The 23,585-nt window shown below is 46.7% G+C and overlaps 1 protein-coding gene across 2 annotated transcripts in view; it reads right to left on the bottom strand.

The window, feature by feature from the left end:
* LOC147631968 (Thioredoxin family protein) overlaps window positions 1-23,179 on the bottom strand; it is a 37,960-nt gene extending 14,781 nt beyond the window's left edge. The window contains exons 1-5 of one of the 2 annotated variants that reach the window (XM_086808509.1): window positions 22,798-23,179; window positions 22,248-22,286; window positions 21,902-22,022; window positions 1,856-1,917; window positions 1,662-1,729 (exon numbers count right to left, since the gene is read on the bottom strand). In XM_086808509.1, coding sequence (XP_086664635.1) covers window positions 1,662-1,729; window positions 1,856-1,917; window positions 21,902-22,022; window positions 22,248-22,286; window positions 22,798-23,037 — 530 coding nt within the window. In that variant the 5' untranslated portion in view covers window positions 23,038-23,179. The remainder of the gene's footprint in view (window positions 1-1,661; window positions 1,730-1,855; window positions 1,918-21,901; window positions 22,023-22,247; window positions 22,287-22,797) is intronic. The other variant, XM_086808508.1, reaches the window with a different exon arrangement.
* Between the last annotated feature and the right edge of the window lie 406 nt (window positions 23,180-23,585).

Raw genomic sequence — 23,585 nt, 5'->3', positions numbered from 1 at the left:
TCCAGCTTTCAGCAAAGCAAAATGCAGGCGCATGAGGGCCCTGCAGTTAATCAGTGTGAAGGAAGAAATCATATTGGAGGCGAATGAGGAATGAGAGGATTTGGGGACCTAAGTCACTTAACACATTCATCTTGAGCAAAAAAGGTGCCAAACCCTAGGTGCCTTGGCCAGCCTGGTCTGAACCTACTTGGCAGCCAAAAACTGGTCTAGAACTGCCCCAAACCTGACCATTTCTGCTCCATTCTAATCTGCTACTGCTTTTGCCCCAATAAAGTGTGTGACATTTCAATAGTGTCCAACATTGGTCTTCTGTTGCTTTTTTGATTACCAGTCTGCTCATTTTCATTGGCCATTTGCCTTCGTTAACTCTTCACATGTGTGCACCTTGCAACCCAGTGCATACCCTTAATTCTCACTGATCATTCAATGACCCTGTCCCTATGTCTGATTCAGTAATCTGTATGGGTCTTAACTTTCTCCAAGTTTTCTAGCATGAAAACTTCCTAAGTCATCTTGTAAGAGAAGGTTAACCTACAAACAACTTGTTCTAGGTAGATTATTGAAAGAGTCCTTTCCTTAAGCTGGCCAGATGAAGGCTCAAAACAAAAGATTAATTCTTCCCTAGAAGTTCTAGAAATGCATCTCATATCAGCTGGGAGAAGTTCCTATTTGATTTATACCCCCTGTTCTCTCATCTCGCTCTTCGCCCCTCATATATGATGAACTCCATACATCTTCATTTTTCAAGGACTCCAAACCACAATACTAATAACAACAGTCCAAGACGTTTTTCAAGGACTCCAAACTGCATTACTATACGAACAATAAAAGATTCCGTCCTTCTAATTGACGACTTTAATACTGACTGCAACGGATGTAAGGTGAGAGTGAACTAGAAAAAGAACAAAGGCACAACACACTTGAAGCAAGAGAGGAATCTCCTCCTAGCTGACCTTAAATATATTGAAAGAATCCACAATAACAAATGCATAATTGGTGTTGAGCAAATTGTCCTCCCTGGCTGAAGGAGAGATATCTCCTAAAGCTTTTATAATACCAAGATAAGTAGTAAAGGTCTACTTCTAGACATCACACTTTACACAGCAATGTGGGAAGTTTCCGAGTCTGAAAACTTGGAGAAGTTTGAGGCCCATGCATAAACTTAATGTTTTCATTCTCACATAACAACTACTGATAGAATTGGCATTCACTGGTTCAGCTTCTGTAAATATTAGTGTTCTTTTCTAAGCCTTGACACACTCCTAAGGACTTTAATATTACTAAAGAGAGGACGCCCACCAGCAGGCACACGGACAGTGTCTTGTTGTCTTTAAGGTTTCAAAGAACTCAATATTCTGAGCAATCTTATGGCTAGGATGAGGGGCTCATCCCAAGACTTCTCAATCATGGGCAACTACATGATAACCTTGGAGTCGTCCTGGACAATTTAGGATTTCTGCAGATATCACATCTGACCTTGACACACCATCTAGATTTTACACAGGTGCAGTGTCTTCTTTCATTCCACTATTTCTTCGAGTGTAGCCATACTATTTGCATGCTATGCACTGCCTAGTCTAGATTGCTATTCTTTTTATTTTAAAATAAAATATTCAACCTCTCCATGAAAAAAAAAAAAGTTTGTGAGGTCAAGGACGCACTGCTCTTTCCCACCACTTTCTCTAACAATATGTCGGTGATGCATGGATCCCTTTGGGCAAGGGTATATCTGCACAACACCACACAGCATCAAAAACATGGAATAATAATGAGACCAAATAAATGAATAAGTTTGGGGTGTTTTTTTTTTGTTTGGGTTGGGTGGGGGGGGGAGATCTCAGTTCAAAAAAAATACCTCAGCAGAAAGATCCAATTCAGTTAAGGCCTCCCTCACACGCCTACAAAAAGGACACGCCTCTACAAACACAGGAAAGCATCACAACTCAGTGTTCAAATCACAGGTTCCATCTATGCCAACATTTAACACAAAAAAACATCCCACAAGACCAACCTCTAAAGAAAAATTAGATGCCAATTATACATCAGATTTTTCACAATTTTAATGCTCGAGCACCTCTTCTGCAGCACATCAATGAATGCTTTGAATCATATGCACTTCACAAACAATGCCCTAGTCATACTTGCAATGATGGATTCACATAGCTTGCATGCACATGATCCAAGAACCAACATGCCTGATTCAGCAACTGAAAAAAATTGTTGATCCAACAACCTACTGGGGGAAGCTGCACAAGCATGATCTACAGATGAACATATTCCACTCAACAAATGACCTAGGAACACATTGATTACGCAACATAAGGCAAAGCATTGCCGGAAACTTATTGTAAACATGCAGACAATGGTCTCAATGCCTGAAGTGTTGCATTGGGGTCATTATTTAGCAGCCTGCCTTATAAAAGCCTACTCGCGCACCTATTCCTGCGTTGTATCCTTCCCAGATCTTTGAGTGCTTGCCAGCAGGTGTGCTTCCCACGCAACACCTGGGCTCAAGTGACCATCTCTATGTCCAGGGAGCTGTCTTGAATGCCAAGACCAAGCTCAAGCACCTAGACCAAGCTCTGGGCGCCTTGCTCTTTGTACTGGATAATCTGCAATTCCCAAAGCTTGTACTTTCCAAATATTTGGGCGTCTTGGAATCCACTAGACCCCTTTCGCACTTGAATATGTCACTAGCAAAGTTCACTCTTCTTGGTTCGATACTGACCCTGCTCTTTTTTAACTGCTTTCTGTTCAAGCCTCTGTCACTAACATTTGGAACTCTCACTTTTAAACTGACCTCTATCCTGCCTATAGCTGGTCTGCAGCCATTAAAGATACTCATCCCTGTACTGTTGCCCTGCTCAACCTTCCTCTCTTTGAGGAAGAACTTCATTCTGTTGTTCTATCTGAAAGATGGAAAATCCCCATGGATACTAGCTAACTGGAGGCCTATAACTATGCTCACCACTGCCTATAAGATTTTTGCCAAAGCTCTAAGCTCTTTCAGAAGACTATCAAATCAAATGGCCTGCTCGATCAGACCTGCGCATAAAGGTTTTATTAAGGGCAGATTCATCCTCGATGCTATTATAGTTGTTTGGGAAGGTATTGAGAGTATGCAAAGAAATCCGACAAGACTATCTTTCTCAAAATTGATTTTGAGAAAGCTTATGAGAAAGTGGAGTGGCCCTATATTATCCAGTCCATGGGAAAGCATGGACCTTTGACCTAATTTTGTTAAATGGACTCAATCCTATTAGGCCATATCTTTTCCCAGAGTACTCATAAATAGAAATCTTTCTGACAGTTTCCCTCTAAATAGATCTATCAGGCAAGGATGCCCCTTAGCTCCTCTGTTGTATGCCATAGCAGCAAATGGTTTAAATTGGCTTATTAAAAAAGAAAGATGGAAGAGGGGAAGATTAGGGGTATTTCACTGCCCACAACAGTGGTTTACTGGCCAATGAGCAGTTTGCTGATGACACCAATGGGCTGTTTCACATAATCTTCAGACCATTAATTCATTTTGGGAATGTTTGAATATATTTTGCACTGCCTGTGGCTCCATTATTAACCATTCCAAACCGGAATCAAGACTACTCCCCCAAACATCCTCTTGACATTAGGGACGCCAAATCTTCCCTGGGTACAATATTCAGGCTATTGGGTATCCCCATGGGATTCAATGTTACATTGCATCAGAGTGAGCAGTGGGCTCTAGCGAAGATTCAGAGTAAGTTTGAAGGATGGACAGGTATGCAACAATCACTCCCAGGCAGAATCTTTGTTCTGAAATTTTTCCTTATCCCTACTTGTTTATATTTTTCCTCTTGTTGGAGGCCCTCAGTAGCAAATCTGCCCTCTCTTAAAGCCCTATGAGACACTTTCTCTGGAGTGGTTATCTAAATGCCCTAAAGTGATGAACATGCGCGAGAGGGCCCGGCACACGAGAGAGGTGGTTCCCCCTGCTCTTCAGTCCTTATTGACTCCACAGAGGAGCTTGCAGAGGCATTCACAGCTACTCCTAGGGGCAAATGCCTGGGGGCGGATGGGCTTCTAGTTTCTTTCTTCGGCACTAGGACCTCATGGAAGGCGGCCTTCGAGCTGCCTTCAATGACATTATGATCATAAGTGCCATGCCAAAGAGGCTTTCAGAGGGTTTGATACACTTGATTCCTAAGGAGGGTGGTGACAGATTGGAGATCCAGAAGTGGAGACCCATCACCCTTCTTGGGACCGCCTACAAGATTTTGGCCAAGGCCATCAGCAGGAGACTTCAGCCTTTCCTCCCTGGCTTGATCCATGACACTCAGACTCAGGATTGGAGCATTCTCGATAACATCTTCACCTTCTGGGAGGCGACAGCTTCAGTCAGGATGCAGCAGCAGGACCTCATAGTGCTACTCCTAGACTTTAACAAAGCTTATGATAGGGTTGATTGGAGCTTTCTGGAGGGCATGGGGTTCCCCGTGGAGTGGATCCACAGTGTTTCAAAACTTTACTCAGCCTCTCACAGTCAGGTTCTCATTCAATGAGCTCATGGAGACAGATCCCCCCTCCCCCGCTCGGTCCCCAGCAGAGCTGTCCTTTGGCACCTTACCTTTTCTTATTCGTCGACGAGGCCATGAGAAATTTTCTCTCAGCTCACGAGACAGGGCTCCAAGGATTGTGTGTCCCCCTCCGTACTCAGGAGGAGCTACACGACTCTGAGTTTGCAAATGGCGCAACAGCTTACCTATCAAGAGATGTGCGGAATCTCCAAAGATTCGCTGAGGCGATCGAGATCTTTTGTCGCGCATCAGAAGCGCACATCAACTGGCACAAGTCGTGTGGTTTCTCGGAAGGCTTTGTACCCGCCCTGACTTGGCGCCCAATTAAGGCTTTCTAGTGGATCCCGAGGGGCACTCCAGTTCACTATCTTGGATGTCAGATGGGCATCGATATCTCTCTAGATCAACAGCTCGCCCCTCTTCTTCTGAGCATTCAGAAGAAGCTTTTCTATTGGAGTTCTACGAGGCTCTCCTAGCTGGTAGAAAGGTGGTGGCGAGGCAGGTCCTTAGCCACCATGTGGTGCCAGGTACAACGGTTGATCCGGAACTACTTATGGGCCGGTGGTGACAGGAGGCCCGCCAGGGCCAAGGTGGCATGGAGAGTGATCATTCAACCGGGCCTAGGCATCATTGACCCTGCTATTCAAAGTTGCGCCCTGCTGGGCAAGCTGATTGTTAGAGAACTCCTTCCCGGTGGTGAGCCTTGGAAGGACTTCCTCTTGGCCCGGATTTCAGACCACACCCTTGGCCATAGAGTACCAAATGGATCTTCACATAGATGCGGGGATTTAGTCCTGCCTTTGAGGATAGATTTGCAGCCAGTTTACTCCAAGTTTGGGATCACCTCAAGCTAGCCCTTAAGCAGCTAGCTCCAGTTGCCTCAGAGGACCGTCTTTGGCAACCATTGATCTGGAGCCCCTTGATCCGTTTACCCAGTGGCCACATATTGGGGGTCCAACCTCATGTATCATGGGGCGCATTGAGCTTAGGACCTACCAGGTCTCTTGGAGATTGGCTTGCACACAGGCACTTACCCCCAACAGTTCAGGAGGGAGGCTCGGCAGGGATCCAAGGTAGAGATAGGCTCAGCATCGATATCGACTCTGCTATTCCTCAAGAGTGGCTGACACCTATCCTAAACCCGACCCCCCCACTGTGGCTAGGAGTGTTTACTAGGCATGATATTCCACCGAGCGTATAAGGACAATGGTTTGCTCCCCCATGGCAAATTAGAGAGATCCGAGCCCCCCCTTGGTGGATTTCAGCGGATGAACCTTATAGAGGATGAGGGTAATTGGATTTCAATCATCAATGGATGAACCTTACAGAGGATGAGGGTAATTGGATTTCAATCATGTGAGTAGCACAAAGACCCCCCACCCGCCAACGTGGCTAGGGAGAGATTCTCGCAGTTATGGATATGGGAGAGCCGACCTCTCACGCACCTCCAATGGGACCCGAGAGAGTGGACTTGGCATGATCCCGTTGATCGGGAGGAGACTCTGGATGCCCCCTTTTTTGCATATACAGCGTGGCTAGGCCGCAGGGTTCAGATGCCACAGATAGATGGCACCCCAACAGCAGCAGTACATTGGCAGTCATAGAGCTTCTCCCAACGTTTTCTTAGATTTTTGGAAGAGGCTCTCGGACAGTTTTCGGCCTCGAAAGATCACCCTCTTTCTTTGGCTAATGGCACACAGGAGCTTGGTGATTGGCACGTGTTTGGCCATTGGAGGTCGACCAACAGCTTGCACGAGGTGCGGCCACCCTCAGGAGTCTCAACGACACTATCTTTGGGATTGCCCGAAGGCTCAGCACGTTTGGCAGCAGATTCTCCGCATCTTCACGATGGATAGGGCCTCGACCCGGATCATTACATGGGGCATTGTCACTTGGGCCACAGAGGCTGAGGTTGTTAGAGCTTATCAGGAGGATGGTGGGGGGCTAGCCCTTCAGGTTTCTCACATCCGCATTTCAGCAGTACTAGTCATAGCCCCATCTACTGCCCACCGCTAGAGACCGGGCTCATGTCAGAGATGGGAGATTTGCAGCAACATTGCAGCCTGGCACATATGGTGAGCTAGATGCAGCGAAGCCATCAAGGGTACCAACACACCGCCTCCAGAGTCCATCAGGAGCATTTGGCTCGACCTCATCCATAACCTCCGCGGTCAGTGGGGGCAGTTTGCAGGGTGGCTCTGATCGCATGCGGAAGCGGCACGAAGCTTTCTCGAGGCTCTAGCGGCCAAGCTTTCTTGAGGCTCTAGCGGCCAAGCCCTTTTCTCAATGATAGAGGTGGTGATCCCACTTGGCATTACAGACCACCCGTGTGGTTTTCACCCCCCCCCTTTATGAGATAGCCTTCTCCTCATAGAGCAGCCAGCCGGAGGAGAAGTGCATCTTTCTCCACCTTCTGATTATTTGATCCCCGCCCTGTACATGAAGCGAGGTTGTATCTATACCTTCGTGTGGTTGTATTTAGCCCATTGTGGCTGTTTTTTCATCAACTAATAGAAGGATCTATTTCCCGGGGAAAAAAAAATTGCCCTAAAGTTAAGTGGGAGAGCCCCAAAGTTAAGTGGGAGACATGTACCTCCCCTAAGCTATTGGAGGGCTTGATATCCCAGATATCTCTCTCGGGCCTCATGGCTAACAAACTGGGTAGCTAAATAGATTATGAGAGCATCCAACAATAGGGAGGAAGATCATAGCATATTACTGACCAGAGATACCCAGCTCTTTAGTGTTGCATACTACGATTCCTTGAAGAAGATCCCTTTTTCTTCTATTCTATTTCACCCTGTTCCTCTCAAAATTGTGGGTAATGCTCTTGTCAAATCTATCAAGAATGCTTGGTGCTCGGTCAAACACTATACTAAATGGATGGGCTGCATCATAGGAAGTCTAGTAACCCTTTGAATGACTCAAGTCTGGTTTTCTTCCCTATGGAAGAAGGATACCCTCTATGGGCTACTTTGCATCAGATGGTCACAGAGGACGTGTTTTTTCACATGCATCCCACACTTGGATGCCTTGTAGACATATCTGTATAGAAGGTGCAGGACCTGGGATGGAAAACTAGGCCCATGGGCGCCCAGTCCGGGACAAGTCAGCCAGGGTTCCATTCCAGTCGTCCGAGGTCAGGAGTGCATTGTCCTGCACATGAAACAATGCCAGTCCGCGCTGTGAGTCTCCCTCTGGAATGATGTCAGGTGCTCTGTGTGTTTGGTCAGCGACCAAATGCTAGACATCTGTGTAGGCATGTTGGGTTTTGCATGTAGAGATGGGGCCAGCCCATAGGGGGAGGTGTAGACCCACCCCCAAGGGGCCAGGAGGGCCCCGGCTGTGCCCACCAGCCATGTGATGGGCTCGAAGGGGCTGTCGGCCAGCCTTAGGGCCTTGGGACAGCCAGCCGACTGGGCAACAAGGCCTAGAATGGCTGTCGGCCAAGTGTGGGACAGCCCACACAGGCTGCCCAGCAGCACAGTACCCTTGCACAGGGCTGTCCAGCAGTCAGGGATACTGTTCTTGGTTCATGCGCAAGATGGCCAGCCCATCGAATGGTGTGAAACCATTTATTTACTTTTTCCAAAGACCTAGTTGTGAGGCTCTTTAGTAGCTGGATGACTGCATATAGTAGAGGGTATAAATGTTAGCAATCATCTCTTGTCTGTATATTTACACCAAAGCCTTTGTTGTGGGTGTGCCCGCCCGATTTAGGTGTTTTCTCATTTTTTCCCACTCTCCATATTTTTTCCCTATTTTTACCAGGTGTGGGAGGCTGTTTTGTGGCTCCTAGCTGATCCAGACACTAGCCGACTGCTAGTCTGGGTGTCTTGGATGCTGGCCGACTACTCCTGCTCGTCCCCATCTTCATCTGTGTGCTGGCCAACTGAGTCTCTGCTGGCCGACTGAAGACAAGTGCAGGCCGTGCGCTTTTTGCTCATGTCGGCTGTTACGCCTCTCTCTCTCTCCTTCTCCATTGCTGTATTTTTCTGCAGTGCACTTGCTCTTGTGTTCAGATTTTGTCTTCATCTCCGCTGCATATTCTGACATGGTATCAGAGCTCTAGGCTCTTCATAAATCTTGGGAACTGTGTGAGTGTCACCAATTGGCCGACCATTTGGTCCATCTCCAGTTTTTGCGTCTCATTCACTTGAGGCCAGGCCGGTGTCTCTTGTGAAGAGGCCAGTATTTTGCTGACATGGACGGGAGCCAGACTGGTGCCACCCGTGTGTTAGCAGGATGGTGTCGTATGGACGGGAGCCAGACTGGTGCCACCCGTGTATGACCTGGACTGTGTTCGACCCATGGGATTGTCACGCCATGGAAGAGCCAGTATTCGTGCCGTGTTTTGCCTATGGGATTGTCACACCATAGGGAAACTCGTGCCTGGAACTGTGTCTTACCTATGGGACTGTCACTCCATAGGAAGACCAGGTTTTTATGTTTTTTTACGTCGTGCCAGTTTTGGGCCGACAGATATTTTGTACTTGTTCCATGAACGGGAGATATGTCCATGTTACTTTTTGCATATGCACATGTTTTGCATGTTTGAAACTGTTTTCGCATGACATGTATTTTTGTGTTTGCCTGCTTGACGTGTTACTTACTGAGCGGGGACGCCTGCCAGTGAGTTGTGAAGTCTGCTCTGTATTCTGACAAGTTTTGGTGCATGTGAACAGGTGGTAAGTATATCGCACATGTTGTTTTAATACTTTATTTCTAACCTTTTGATTTATAAGGTTACAGGTTCACACCCACTTAAAAGTGGGCACCCCTTTGGGCACCCACTTAGGGGCCAATGTGGGGAGCCCCACTTAAGTGAGTGTGGGGGTGGGCATGGTCACCTACCCACACCCCCTTAGAGCTGGCCGCCCACATGCAAGCGTGGGGAGCCTGCCAACACTTATAGTTTAAACTCCCTCTCCAAACCTTACAAAAGGAAACCATCACCTCCATCGTATACACGCTGGCGATCATTTTTTTTGTATTCAATCTTTTTACAAACGGCGCCATCTTCACGAAGACGGCAGGCGGTTGTATTCGTTCAGGCGGCTGTTTCTTCTTCCAACCGGCGGCTGTGTTCTCTCTCTTTCCCAGGCTGCTGCCTATCTGTATGAACTTCTCCAACAGGCGGCTGCCTACCCTGCACAATGGCTGCCACCTTTTGAAGGCTACGCTTCTACCCCTACAGCCAGCCGGCTCTTTGCAGCCAGGCGATTCTTACCTCCAGGGCAGCTGCTTTTGCTATTATATGGTCGGCTGTTTTTCCACGCCAACCTCTCTACGTTCAGCCAGTGCTCTGCCTTGCCCTCAGGCGCCTATACTACAGTTTGCTGTACAGTCTATTACAGCAGCCGGCTGTAGATTCATCACCAGCAAGTGTGCGTGTGCTCATCTACAGTAGACAGCTGCACTTACATCACCCCCTCTCCTGCAGGCGCCTGTCCACAGCAATCTACTTCTTCCCCAGCTGCTATACCCCTTGTTGGTAGATGTGCTACTGCAGCCAGGAGGCCATACCTTTCTATAGGCAGCTACTCCTCTCGACATGCTGCTGCATCATGGTGTTTCTCTCAAGGAACTGCGTACTGACACCATGAATTTTGGTCTTCCAACTACAATCCACAAGTGAATTTTCAGATTTAAGTAAAAGTATTTTGTGTTAAATCTGATAAGGGATTCATCCCGCTCGGTAACACCCGTTCGGTGCCGGGTTGTCCAAGCTCTATTGGAGAACCTCGGTCCAAAGGTGCTGAGATCGGGAGAGTCAGGCGTTAGTACGAGAGCGCCTGTTTGTGCGTGGTCTCGGAACACCAGTGAGGCGCTCTCCGCGGAGTCCAGTGAAAGCACAGGACCGTAGAGACTAGACCACACTAGTGGTCATTCTGCTTCGAGTATATTCTTCGAACGTCGACTTCGAGCATATTTGTTTGGTACTGTTTTCATATGTACATGGACATCATCTGGTTCTTGGAACCCGTGGAGCATTGTATTTATTGAATACTCCCAATAAATATATCATATATTGAGGGGGGGGGGGGGGGGGGTCGGCCCGTTCCGGCCCCAGTGCTGGTGTCCATCTTTCCATTTCATTTCATTTCAATTTCAAGTTGAATTAAGTTGTCCATTTCAAATTGTGGTTTTAAAGTTGTGCTATTAAGCGTGTGGGTGTCCAACAGGAGTCTTCCCACTTGACGGGATCGGTTTCAGTGAGCAAGAGGGGGCCTGTTTTGTTGCTGATTGGTGGACTGTTATGGACCGTTCGGGAAGAGGAGAAGCAAGAGAAAGGCGGGCTGATTTGCCGGACAGTCACTTGCAGGTTTAAGTTCTCTTTTTTCCCACGCACCACCCTTTTCAGTTACATCCCCACAATGGCAGATCTACTTGAGATGGCTGAGAGGCATGTGAAGATCCCGACACTCCCCACGTTCCCAATGGACTGTCAGTTGGACAGGCACAACTATGGCATATGGAAGGTAATGATGGAATATGTGTTGGAATCTTATGACCTTGCTGATTTCATTGTTGTTGGGGTTCCACGGCCGGAGTTAAGAGGAAGGGGAGTTACCCTTGATTCGGAAGGAACCTGAGGTACAGGCACAGTTGTGGGATCGTGTCAATGCCAGGGTCCGTTCTTTCATCTTCCTCAATTGCACACCGCAGGTAATCAATCATATCAAGCATATGACGTTGGCCAGAGGTATATGGCAGCATTTGGCTTCTCTCTATAACAAGGTATCGCCCATGAAGAGGATCTCCTTGGAAGTACAGATGCGGGTGATGAATCCTGCAAAGTCGTCGATGATGTGGGAGCACATCAACAAGCTGCAGGCTCTTCAGCAGGAAGTTCTTCAAGTTGGGAAAGAGATATCATCGGAGGATATGGCCATCACGTTGCTGTCGCATTAGCCCTCTCAGTACTCAGCATTCTACTCTTCTTTGATTACCAGTGGGCAGGCTCAACACCATCACATGGGAGGAGCTTGTGCCCATGGTCTTGGACCAAGAGGAAAGATTCTCGAACCCTCCACAGGGCAGCAGTTCGGAGGCCTTAACTGGCCAACGGTCGAAAGGCCGTAACAACAAGGGCAAAGGGAAGGCTTCATCGGAGAAGTCTTCTAAGAAGATGTCCGACGGAGACTGCGAGAAACTGAAGGCACAGAGGACCTGTAATGATTGTGGCGAGAAAGGCCACTATTGGAGGCAGTGTCCCAAGCAGAGCACCGAGAAGGGTGCCGAATCCTCAACAGCAACCGTGAAGACTCCAGCTTTTGTGCACCTGGAGGTGATGGACACCAATGTTTCATTTTCTTCAGGCAGGGAGGAGGTTGGAGGACTCTCCGCTACGGATACTCGGGAGTGGATTCTACACAGTGGTGCTTCTAGGCACACGACTCCTTCCCGTTCGGCTTTACATGATCTCTGCAGGTATTCTGGTCACATTCTTACTCGGGATACATCGACTATCCCAGTTCACAGTGAGAGCAGGTTGGAGATAGTTCCCGATGGCAGAGGGGGGAAGCATTCCTCCCAAGTGTTGTATGTTCCTTCACTTGGTTTTCATCTGTTGTCCATGCATCAGGTTTGCAAGACTGGCATACGGGTGGAGTTTGATGAGTATTTTGTTGCTCTCCGGGACAAAGCAATAGGCCAGGTAGTTTGGGAAGGCGGAGTGGAGAATGAAGTTTACAAACTTTCAACACTCTCTCTCCCAGGTCCTCAGTTTTGTGATGAGTGGCAATCTGGTAATGGCCACTTACGTGTGGATACGCTCCAGGTGTAGGTTTTTCCGGACCAGATGGTGGATGGCTTGCCAGATGTTGGCAGCACTTGGCAGGAACTTTCCAGTACAGATGTTGGTAGTTCTTGTGTTCATCAGTCAAAGGAAACTTTCCAGGTAACCTATGCTCTAATGTCTCGTAGCATTCGGGACAGAGAAACTCCTATAGTTGAGGAAGCTCTTTAAGCCTCCGCTTCCAAGAAAGCCTATGCTCTGATACCAATGAAACTCGCGGTGGGTGCTCGGGGGACTAGGGGCTTTGACACACTTGTTGATACCATCAATGCATATTAAAACATTTAAAAGCTGGACAAAACATCCACAAATGCTGAAAATGGAGCTTGCACGTGTGACACCGCATAGACGCCGGAATGGGCCGACCCCCCCTTGGAGTATTTTATTACCCAAGGAGAATAATATCATGTACAAGCTTTGAGGGCCTTACTCTCCCCACGGGAGATGCCGGATTATCCATATACAAATGCCATAACACAGCCCAACACGAGGCAACCAAGCCAGAACATAGGCTATAGAAATGCCAAGCCAACAACATAATCCATATACCTCCGTGTGGGTACTGATTCTTCCCCAAAAACCACGGGTCTTCATGCAATAGAGCTGGTACAGCAAGTTCAACTCTCCATTCAACCGGTACAACAGGTACAATGGCTGGTACAACCGGTACGATGGCTGGTACAACAAGTACAAATGCTGGTACAACATGTACAATGACTAATACAACAAGTACAGTGGCTGGTACAACAAGTACAAAAATTGGTACAGCCAGTACAATGGGTGGTACAGCAAGTACAGAAGCTAGTGCGGCCGGTACAATGGGTGGTACAACAAGTACAGAAGCTGGTACAATCGATACAAGATTGGTACAACAAGTACAATGGCTAGAAATCATAATAAATGATTAAATACCCCTGCCTTTAGTATTTCTTTGCGATGGAAGCCTCCAAAACACTCCCCAACAGCCGGTATTCTTCATGGGCAGCCTTCAAGAGAGAGAGAGAGAGAGAGAGAAAGAGAGTAGCCATCATTAGGGCAGCCTATAACGGTGGTAGAGGCTAGTGTGCAGCAAGAGAGCCTCCATTAATGAAGAGAGAGGGCTCCAATTTATAGATTTGGGCCTCCAATGAGCTAAAATGGCAAGAGAAGGCTACAATGACAAGTGGAGAGCCACACAATAGCTGAAGTGACAAGTGTGAGGCCACTTGTCTCACTTTGATTCACTTTCTAACAAGTGTCAGGCCACTTGTCTCACTTTGGTCCACTTTCTTGCCACATGTCCCAATCTAAGAGATGGGTCCAGATGGGTCCTTCCATAAACTTTATCTCTAAAAATATCCCAACTCGTAGACATTCTGTCATAGGTAGATGGGTCCTTCCATAAACTTTATCTCTAAAAATATCCCAACTGGTAGACATTCTGTCATAGGTACTTTGCCAACTCTTGGTATCTGCTCAATTCCAGATGCAATGACGCGAACAGAATTTCCATCGGAGTCGGGCCAAAAATAGCAACTCTCCTAAATTTTAGGAGTGCGGTCCTTTGTATTCTAGGATAATCCCCCATTCCCAAAGCTTGTACTTTCCAAATATTTAGAAATCCTGGAGTCCACCAGACCCCTTTCATACTGGGAAATGTCCAGGCTGGTGACACATGGACCCCAGCAACTACCGGACTATCATGATTTGTCACACCTTGGCCAAGATTTATGGTTCGATTTTGGAGCATGAGCTTAGTAGATGGTCCCAGGAGCAGAGACTCAGAGCACCGGGGCAGGCAGGCTTCAGGAGAGGGCACTCCACACTAGATCATATCTTTACACTACGGGGGATCATTGGGGAGGGGAGAACTCACGAGCATCAGATATACTGCTGCTTTGTGGATTTCCGCAAAGCTTTTGATACCGTCCCACAGGCCAAACTGATGAGGAGACTGCAAGATATGGGAGTACCAGCAGAGATGCTTTGGGGGATCATTACACTCTATGAGTCAGTCACAAGTAGAGTATGAGCTCCAAGAGGTGGAGATCATACACAGCACTATTAGGGTGAAGCAGGGTGTCTCCTACTCTATTTGGTCTATACATTGACGAGATATCAAATTACATAGACAGACAAGGACGACCAGGAGCACATTTAGCAGGAGTCCTGATACCGATCCTCTTGTATGCAGATGATATTGTTCTTATTTCTGGTTCACCAGAGGGGCTGCAGAGGCATTTTGATGCATTACGGACCTTTTGCGAGGACCGAGACCTCACTGTGAACCTTGGAAAGACCAAGGTCATGATCTTTAACACCTCCTCATAGTAGATAAGTAGATCTGCAATACAGTTTACGTATACTACAGAGACTGTGGAGTATGTTACCTCATATGTATACCTTGGGATCACTTTTGCTAGACCTCAGTTCTCGATGCTAAAGGCGACCGAAGCTAGATTGATGAGACGATATGCATCCCTTGGCTTGCTAGAGAGGCAATGCTCACAGATACAGTTTCAAGAGCCGAGGACAAAGCTTTAGCTATTTGATACTCTAGTTACATCTGCACTACTGTATGGTGCCCCCATCTGGGGTCCCAGACCCAACTCGTGGCCCATGAGGGATGTACTAGGATGATATGAGAGCTCTCTGCTCATGTACCTAGATCAGATTTTATAGCTCTAGATTTTTGTTATCTTTTTTTAGTACTATTTTGTACCCAAGATGATGTACCTCATGGATATGATGTAACCTTTTGGTCTCATAGGTCATTTTGGGCTTTTGAAGACGTTAATACAACTCTCTCTCTCTTTCTCTCTCTCTCTCTCTCTCTCTCTCTCTCTCTCTCTCTCTCTCTCTTACTTCCACCACATTGTGCAAATCGTCAGGAACCAAGGTGTTGAATATTATTATCCAAAGTATAATCCTATCTGTAAGCTTCCACATGTTACAGCAGTCCATACAAAGCCCATATCCTGAGAACCAAGTGGAGGGTAAGTAGGGATGTTGTTTTTGATGAGATGAGCAATTGGTATGCTGTTCAGAAAGAAGCTGTTGGGGCTGATGTGAGTGGAAATGTGGTTGCACAGAATACAAGTCCGCAATTACAGTCTTTGAGTGGACCAGGAGAGTCCTCCTCTAGTGGTTCGCTAGGCGGCCGGTGGCTATGCTCTGAAAACAGGCGGATACTTCTCCGTCTCCAACGGGCTGCTCAACCTATCCATAGGCGGCTACGGCTGCTCCTCTTCCACAGCAAGCGGCTACTCATCTCGACATGCTCTTGCACCTTGGTGTCCCTCTCAAGTAACTACACACAGACACCGTGAGTATTGGTCTTCCATATGCAATCTACAAGTAAGTGAATTTCAGATTTAAGTAAAGAACTTTGTGATAAATCTGATAAGGAATTCTCTCTACGGTAACACCCGTTCGGTGCCGGGTAGTCCAAGCTCTTGGAGAACCACGGTCCAAAGGTGCTGAGATCGGGAGAGCCAGGCGTTGGTACGAGAGCGCCTGTTTGTGCGTGCTCCTGGAACACTAGTGGGACGCTCTCCGTGGAGTCCAGTGAAGGCACAAGACCGTAGAGACTGGACCACTGAAGTGGTCGCTCTACTTCGAACGTCGACTTCGAATTTCTTGTTTGGTACTGTATTCATTTTGTACATGGACATCATCTGGTTCTTGGAACCCACGGAGCATTGTATTTGTTAAATACTCCCAATAAATATATCATATATTAAGGGGGGGGGTCGGCCCGTTCCAGCCCCAATGCTGGTGTCCATCTATTTCATTTCATTTCATTTCAAATTCCAGTTGTTATTAAGTTGTCCATTTCAAATTGTGATATTAAGTTGTGCTATTACGCGTGTGGGTGTCCAACGGAGTCTATTCCCACTCGATGGGATCGGTTTCATTGGTATTAGAGCACGGTTGTTTCCCTCTTCTTAGTGGAGAAACGAATCTGTGTATTGGACACCCCGCTTCTAGCACACTTAACACAATGAACAGCCAAGGCAACTCTTTGGAAGTACCTAATTCGAGGGGCCCATCAAGTGCCTCGCGTGGTTCTGATGCTCTACAAGGAAGGCACAAGCCCCTTGAAAGGGTAAATGACAGTGATTCAAAGGGACAACTGTCTCGAGGAACGAGAGTCATGCTAGAAGAAGAGCCTGATGCAATGAGGGCTGAAATGGAACATATGAGAAAGATTTTGCAGGCACAAGAGCAAGAGCTAAAATTTTTGCATGAAGATCCCCATGTGCAAAGTGCCATTGAAGCAAGGAAAGCTAATGCAATGGTAGATGTGACTTTTGAGTCCATGGCACGGGAAGTAGGCAAGAAGCCAAGAGAGTTGGCACTTTCTTACCTCCTCCGCAAAAGGTGACATCAAAGAGGGGGAAGACGGAGAGCTGAAATTCAGAAATCCACCTCGCTTGAAGCATGGAGATCCCGCATCTCAAAGGTTGAGATCTTTTATGCAAAAGGAAGAGGTGACAGTCACCTCTCGTCATGCGTCTTCTCCACAAGGCACAAAGCCTGACAAGTATATGTATGCTAGTGCTCATGGAGGGCATGAAGGTCACATGCATTAAAGACATGTATCCCATGGTAGGGGTGACAGGTCTCCCACTAGAAGAATTTTGGGGGGATGTCACCAATTGGCCGACCATTTGGTCCATCTCCAGTTTTTGTGTCTCGTTCACTTGAGGCCAGGCCGGTGTCTCATGTGAAGAGGTCAGTATTTTTGCTTAACATGGACAGGAGCCAGACTGGTGCCACCCGTGTGTTAGCAAGATGGGGTCGTATGGACGGGAGCCAGACTGGTGCCACCCATGTATGACCTGGACTGTGTTCTATCCATGGGATTGTCACGCCATGGAAGAGCCAGTATTCGTGCCATGTCTTGCCTATGGGACTGTCACTCCATAGGGAGGCTCGTGCCTGGAACTGTGTCTTACCTATGGGACTGTCACTCCATAGGAAGACCAGGATTTATGTTTTATGTCGTGCCATTTTTGTGCCCAACAGATATTTTGTACTTGTTCCATGAACGGGAGATATGTCCATGATACTATTTGCACATGCACTCATGTTTTGCATGTTTGAAACTGTTTTCGCATGACTTGTATTTTTGTGTTTGCCTGTTCGACATGTCACTTACTGAGCGGGGACGCCTGCCAGTGAGTCGTAAAATTTGCTCTGTCTTTTGACGAGTTTTGTTGCATGGGAACAGGTGGTAAGTGTATTGCACATGTTGGTTTAATAATTTTATTTCTAACCCTTGGTTTTATAAGGTTGAATGTTCACATCCACTTAAAAGTGGGCACCCGCTTTGGGCACCCACATAGGGACCAAGGTGGGGAGCCACACTTAACTTGTGTGTGTGTGTGGGGGTGGGTGCATGGTCACCTACCCACACCACCATGGAACTGGCCGCCCACATGCAAACATGGGGAGCCAGCCAACTCTAGTCGTGCAACTCCCTCTCCAACCTTTACAAAAAGAGAGCCACCACCTCCATCGTAGCAAACCTGGCGACCATTTCTTGCGCTCGTTTTCCAACAGGCGGTTGCCATCTTCAGCAGACTACGCACGCCCCCTCTGTCCAGCAGGCTACGCCTGTCTACTGCAGTCGACTAGGCGCCTCCTCTCCTTTCAGCAGCAGCCAGGCGGCTGTGTGTGTGTGCGCCTCCTGACAGGCAGCCAAACAGGCTGCGCTGCCTAGCACAGCAGCCGACTGTGTTTCCACCCCTTGCAAGCGGGTGCTCCTCCTCTCAGAGGAGGCAGCTGTGGCCTTTGTACAGGGCTGTGTTCTGCATACTGGCGCCTCCTCCACTTCAGTACTGCTGCGCCGCCTCCATCTCATCAGGCTGCGCTTCTGCAACCCCTCTGTTGGCGGCTGTACCCTCTGTTGGCGGCTGTTCCCTCTGTTGGTGGCTGCGCTGGTTATCTAGTGGGCTGCCCACTACACAAGACGGCTGCGCAGGCTGCAGCCAGGTGTTACACCTCTCAACAAGGCTGCTGTGTGTGTGCGTCCACAGTCAGGCAGCCATACAGGCTGCGCTGCCTACCACAGCAGGCGGCTGTGTATTCGTCTCCAACAGCTGTGCTCCTACAGCTAGGCGGCCGGTGGCTGTGTCATGTGCATCACAGATGCCATGGACATTTCTAGGGCTAGATCCAGAAGAGGCAAGCAGATAAAGACTAGGAAACAGATAGAGTCAGACTATGGAGCATGTGGCTAGTTTGGATGTGGAGAAGAACCAGGGTACAGTCGGCTGTACCAGAAAACAGGTCGGCTGACGTGGCAGCAGCAGGCGCATGAAGACAAGGCCAAGATCACCCAGTCGGCTGAGTGAAAAGCCATTTAATGAACTCAAAACTGGCCGACCAGCAGTCGGCCAGCTCCTACATTGTCCAAGGCCCATATAAAAAGGCTCTAGTACTCATCATTGAAAGCATTCCACCCACTAGGGGTGTGAGTCAGTAGGAGGGTCCCATAGGGGGCCAGAATTAGGGTTTATCACCTTTTCAAGAGGGCAGCCAAGTGCTGCAAGGATCTGTACCTTTTTTGTACATAGTATATACTGAAATTCCAGCACTTCTCACTCTCTCTCTCTACTCTCTCTCTACCTGCGTTTTTGCATCATGGTGCGTTTTTGCATCAGGAGGTCTTCAAGAGTGTTTAGGGCTGAAAGAAGACTACCCAGAGCTTCCGCGCGTTACATTGGTATCAGAGCATCAGGCTCAGCCAAGCTAAACACTGATTCAGTCCCAGATGATGGTGTACAGGTCCAAGGTACAGGAAAGTACACGGATTGGAAGCCCAGATGATGGTGTACAGGTCCAAGGTACAGGAAAGTACACGGGAACACAGATCGGGAAGAACTCCCAGGAGGTTTGTTGGTGGTGTTCCACAGTGCCAGATGGGGATGTCAGTTCCGTGAGCCAGATGGGTTCTAAGGGAACGGTCCCAAGGGAGGTTGATCCTCCAAGGGTGATGTGAGAGTGCCAGACTCAGTTCCAGGAACGAAGACCAAGACGGTGTTCAGAGTCAGGGCAGGAATGGATTGTGGACTAGAGGAAGACCAGATGCATAGATCTTCATCAGAGACAGAGTGGTTTGGAGAACAGAACGGATTTTCAGAGAAAAAAAGGTTTGCCAGGGATGGATGATGACAGAGGGACTTCGGAACAGGATTGGGATGATGACAGTCATCCAAGAGCAGGTTGGATTCCCGTCATCAAGTTTAGCAGAGGGGGATGTCATGTGCATCACAGATGCCATGGACATTTCTAGGGCTAGATCCAGAAGAGGCAAGCAGATAAAGACTAGGAAACAGATAGAGTCAGACTATGGAGCATGTGGCTAGTTTGGATGTGGAGAAGAACCAGGGTACAGTCGGCTGTACCAGAAAACAGGTCGGCTGACGTGGCAGCAGCAGGCGCATGAAGACAAGGCCAAGATCACCCAGTCGGCTGAGTGAAAAGCCATTTAATGAACTCAAAACTGGCCGACCAGCAGTCGGCCAGCTCCTACATTGTCCAAGGCCCATATAAAAAGGCTCTAGTACTCATCATTGAAAGCATTCCACCCACTAGGGGTGTGAGTCAGTAGGAGGGTCCCATAGGGGGCCAGAATTAGGGTTTATCACCTTTTCAAGAGGGCAGCCAAGTGCTGCAAGGATCTGTACCTTTTTTGTACATAGTATATACTGAAATTCCAGCACTTCTCACTCTCTCTCTCTACTCTCTCTCTACCTGCGTTTTTGCATCATGGTGCGTTTTTGCATCAGGAGGTCTTCAAGAGTGTTTAGGGCTGAAAGAAGACTACCCAGAGCTTCCGCGCGTTACAGGCTGTGCTCTGAAAACAGGCAGCTACTTCTCCATCTCCAGCGGGCTGTTCAACCTATCCATAGGCGGCTACGCCGCCTCCTCTTCCACAGCAGGCGGCTACTCATCTCGACATGTTGCTGCACCTTGGTGTCCCTCTCAAGTAACTGCACACAGACATCATGAGTATTGGTCTTCCATCTGCAATCTATAAGTAAGTGAATTTCAGATTTAAGTAAAGAACTTTGTGATAAATCTGATAAGGAATTCTCTCTATGGCAACACCCGTTCGGTGCCGGGTAGTCCAAGCTCTTGGAGAACCACGGTCCAAAGGTGCTGAGATTGGGAGAGCCAGGCGTTAGTACGGGAGCGCCTGTTTGTGCGTGCTCCTGGAACACTAGTGGGGCGCTCTCCGCGGAGTCCAGTGAAGGCACAGGACCGTAGAGTCTGAACCACTCAAGTGATCGCTCTACTTCGAACGTCGACTTTGAATTTCTTGTTTGGTACTGTATTCATTTTGTACATGGACATCATCTGGTTCTTGGAACCCATGGAGCATTGTGTTTGTTAAATACTCCCAATAAATATATCATATATTGAGGGGGGGGTCGGCCCGTTCCGGCCCCAGTGCAGGTGTCCATCTATTTCATTTCATTTCATTTCAAATTCCAGTTGTTATTAAGTTGTCCATTTCAAATTGTGATATTAAGTTGTGCTATTACGCGTGTGGGTGTCCAACGGAGTCTATTCCCACTTGACGGGATCAGTTTCAGGCTGAGAGTTGGCCACTTCTCGGATTCAGATCGTCCACACAGTTCCATTGTGTGCATAGTTGATAGAGGGTTTTTTCCTGGCGGCATCGTCATTGCTCGAGAAAGTGTATTAGTTGTCTTGACCGTCTATTGTCTACTATTTTTGTCCCCCCTTCCCCCTTTTTCTGAGTTTGTTTGTGTTCTAGCCCAACTATTGGCCATGAGGCCTATGTACATTACCTTTGCATAATATTACTTTCTTACCTTTACGAAAAAAAAAAAAAGAGAGAGAGACTTTTATTAACGTCTTCAGACCACTAGGGTTTATGAGACAAAAAGGTGTTACAAATTATCCAAGTGTTACACTGATCCTGGTACTAGAAATAAAAACAAAAATATGGGAGATGCTTAGGTCTACACAAAATTATTCAAGGGAGACAGAGATAAGAATGTCATTTTTTTTCTTGAATAGTTTATTCATTATGTATTATAAGTCATGTAGTCAAGGCTGTTGCTCTCATGGTTACTACTAAAAATTATTGCTCAAAGATCAAAAGAGAATGACCCGTTATATACTACAGAGGAAGTGCACCAACTCTCTCACACTAAATATTCTCATATGTGGATCGAGAAACATTTGTAACTACAACCTTGGTACAAAGGCCATGCTGCTCTTATGTATTCAATCCGACTTTATCAAACACTATTTTCAGTGAATAAGGTTGATGAGCTGCACTAACCATACTTTTTTATTGTTATATGCATATACACAAAGACATGGAGAGCTATATGTGAAAAGCAAAAACAAAGAGGATTATCTTCACAACGATCCGCCATTAATGGAATACACAACTTTGTGTGTGTGTGTGTGTGTGTGTGTGTGTGTGTGTGTGTGTGTGTGTGTGTGTATACATGTGTATTTGTCGTAATGAGGAAAACCTCAAAACTGATGCTGCACAATTGAAGCAATAATACATTACCAAATTCGTAGAGCTGGAGAGCTCGTCCAGACTCTCTGCTCCTTACAAGTGCTGCAATCTCCGATGACACCTTTGAGCCCCATGGAAGCCGTGCTAGCGTGGATACCCCGGAAGTTGTCATCTACACATTTGTACCCACAATTGAGCAGATAAAGACTAGGAAAGCCATCTACTCCTAATACCTTGGACTCTATCCATGGAAAGATCATGCATATCCATAAACTTAATAATTTTTTGAGATTATACACATGTAAAAGATGGGTGAAATGCACATGTAATTAATATGTTAAATATGGGTGAAATGCAAAATACAAAATTAAAACAAAGGAGAAAAAATCAGAAATACCTCTAGCAGGGCATTGCGAGGTGCTGATGGATCACTGCCCTTCACAAACCGAACGATTAATCTTTTAAATTTCATTCCTTGATTCTTATGTTGCTTTTTTTTTAGCATACCCCATAGAAATAAAAAAAGTTTTTTTTTTTTACTTTAATGTTTCGAATTCTATAAAAGAATAGCATAAATCTAATTGCTGAATAAGCCTAATAAAAATGTAAAATCTAATTGCTTAACTAAATCGTGTAGAATACCCCAACAAAATGTAAGTTTGAGACCCACTTCTTAAGCTGCTTAGTTATGAAAACGATAATCTGTGAGAATGTAGCAAACCCCAGGCAAATAAATTTCTTTGGCAGGGATGGGAAATTTTTTTTTAATGAGTTCCTATGCTGCTAATTAATATATAAATGATACACGGATAAAATAAAAAATGTGTGTGTGTGTGTATGTGTGTGTGTGTTGTGAATGTTGCATGATACCCTGATTAATAAAAAATGGAAAACCCAATTATGCAGCTAAATTGGGGAAAAAAAACGTGAATTGATTAATAGCATACCCCAAAGAATTTGAGAAGGGGGCAAAGAAAAGAGAGGAGGCTGGCATTTTGGGGAGCCTGAGTTGTGGAGGAGGCCTCCCCTGGTTCGCCCATCTTTGCAGTGCAGCCCTGTCGCCATGGAGACCTCCATTGCCGTGTGTTCTGACGTCTTCTCGACACTTCCCACGCAACCGCAGGAGGAGGAAGGAAGGAGGCTGGCGTGCACGGAACTGTTGGACAGTAAAACGAGAGAGATGCCATCCCGTACAACGTATGTTGCAAATTGGTGCGTACAGATTATATGTTAATACTAGTTACTCACCCGCTCTTTGAGGACTTACACACACGTGTGTGTCTCTCTCTCTCTTGTGAATGTTCTCACACGTGTGTGTGCGTTATCTCTCCATGTACACACCTCTCTCTTTCTCTCTCTCCATGAAAAATAAGCATAAACACGTGTATTAAGTATTATCATCGAATAAGTAACGATATCTTAATAAAAATACAAAGAATATCCTCTTTGTATAGTGACGAAAAACATCAATATCAAAATAAACAAAACAGTAAAAACAGCAAGAATCAATCAATCGATTTAGTGATCAGTAACAAAGCAAGCTTCTGCTTCTTAGAGCCATCAACCACACGGGCAATGCATGATTTCATTGTCCAACATAGTACAATGGCGCCACATCTCCAACACACTGACCATGAAGTGTGGATGTCTACTTTTTTTGTGCACCTACACACAAAAGAGAGAATTATTAATGAAACATTAATTATAAAAATTAATGAAACATTAATTATAAAAA

Source organism: Cibotium barometz, chromosome 14 (assembly GCF_041138505.1).
Source record: "Cibotium barometz isolate CiBa-2024 chromosome 14, ASM4113850v1, whole genome shotgun sequence".
Taxonomy (NCBI): domain Eukaryota; kingdom Viridiplantae; phylum Streptophyta; class Polypodiopsida; order Cyatheales; family Cibotiaceae; genus Cibotium; species Cibotium barometz.
This window is presented reverse-complemented; position numbering and strand designations above follow the sequence as displayed.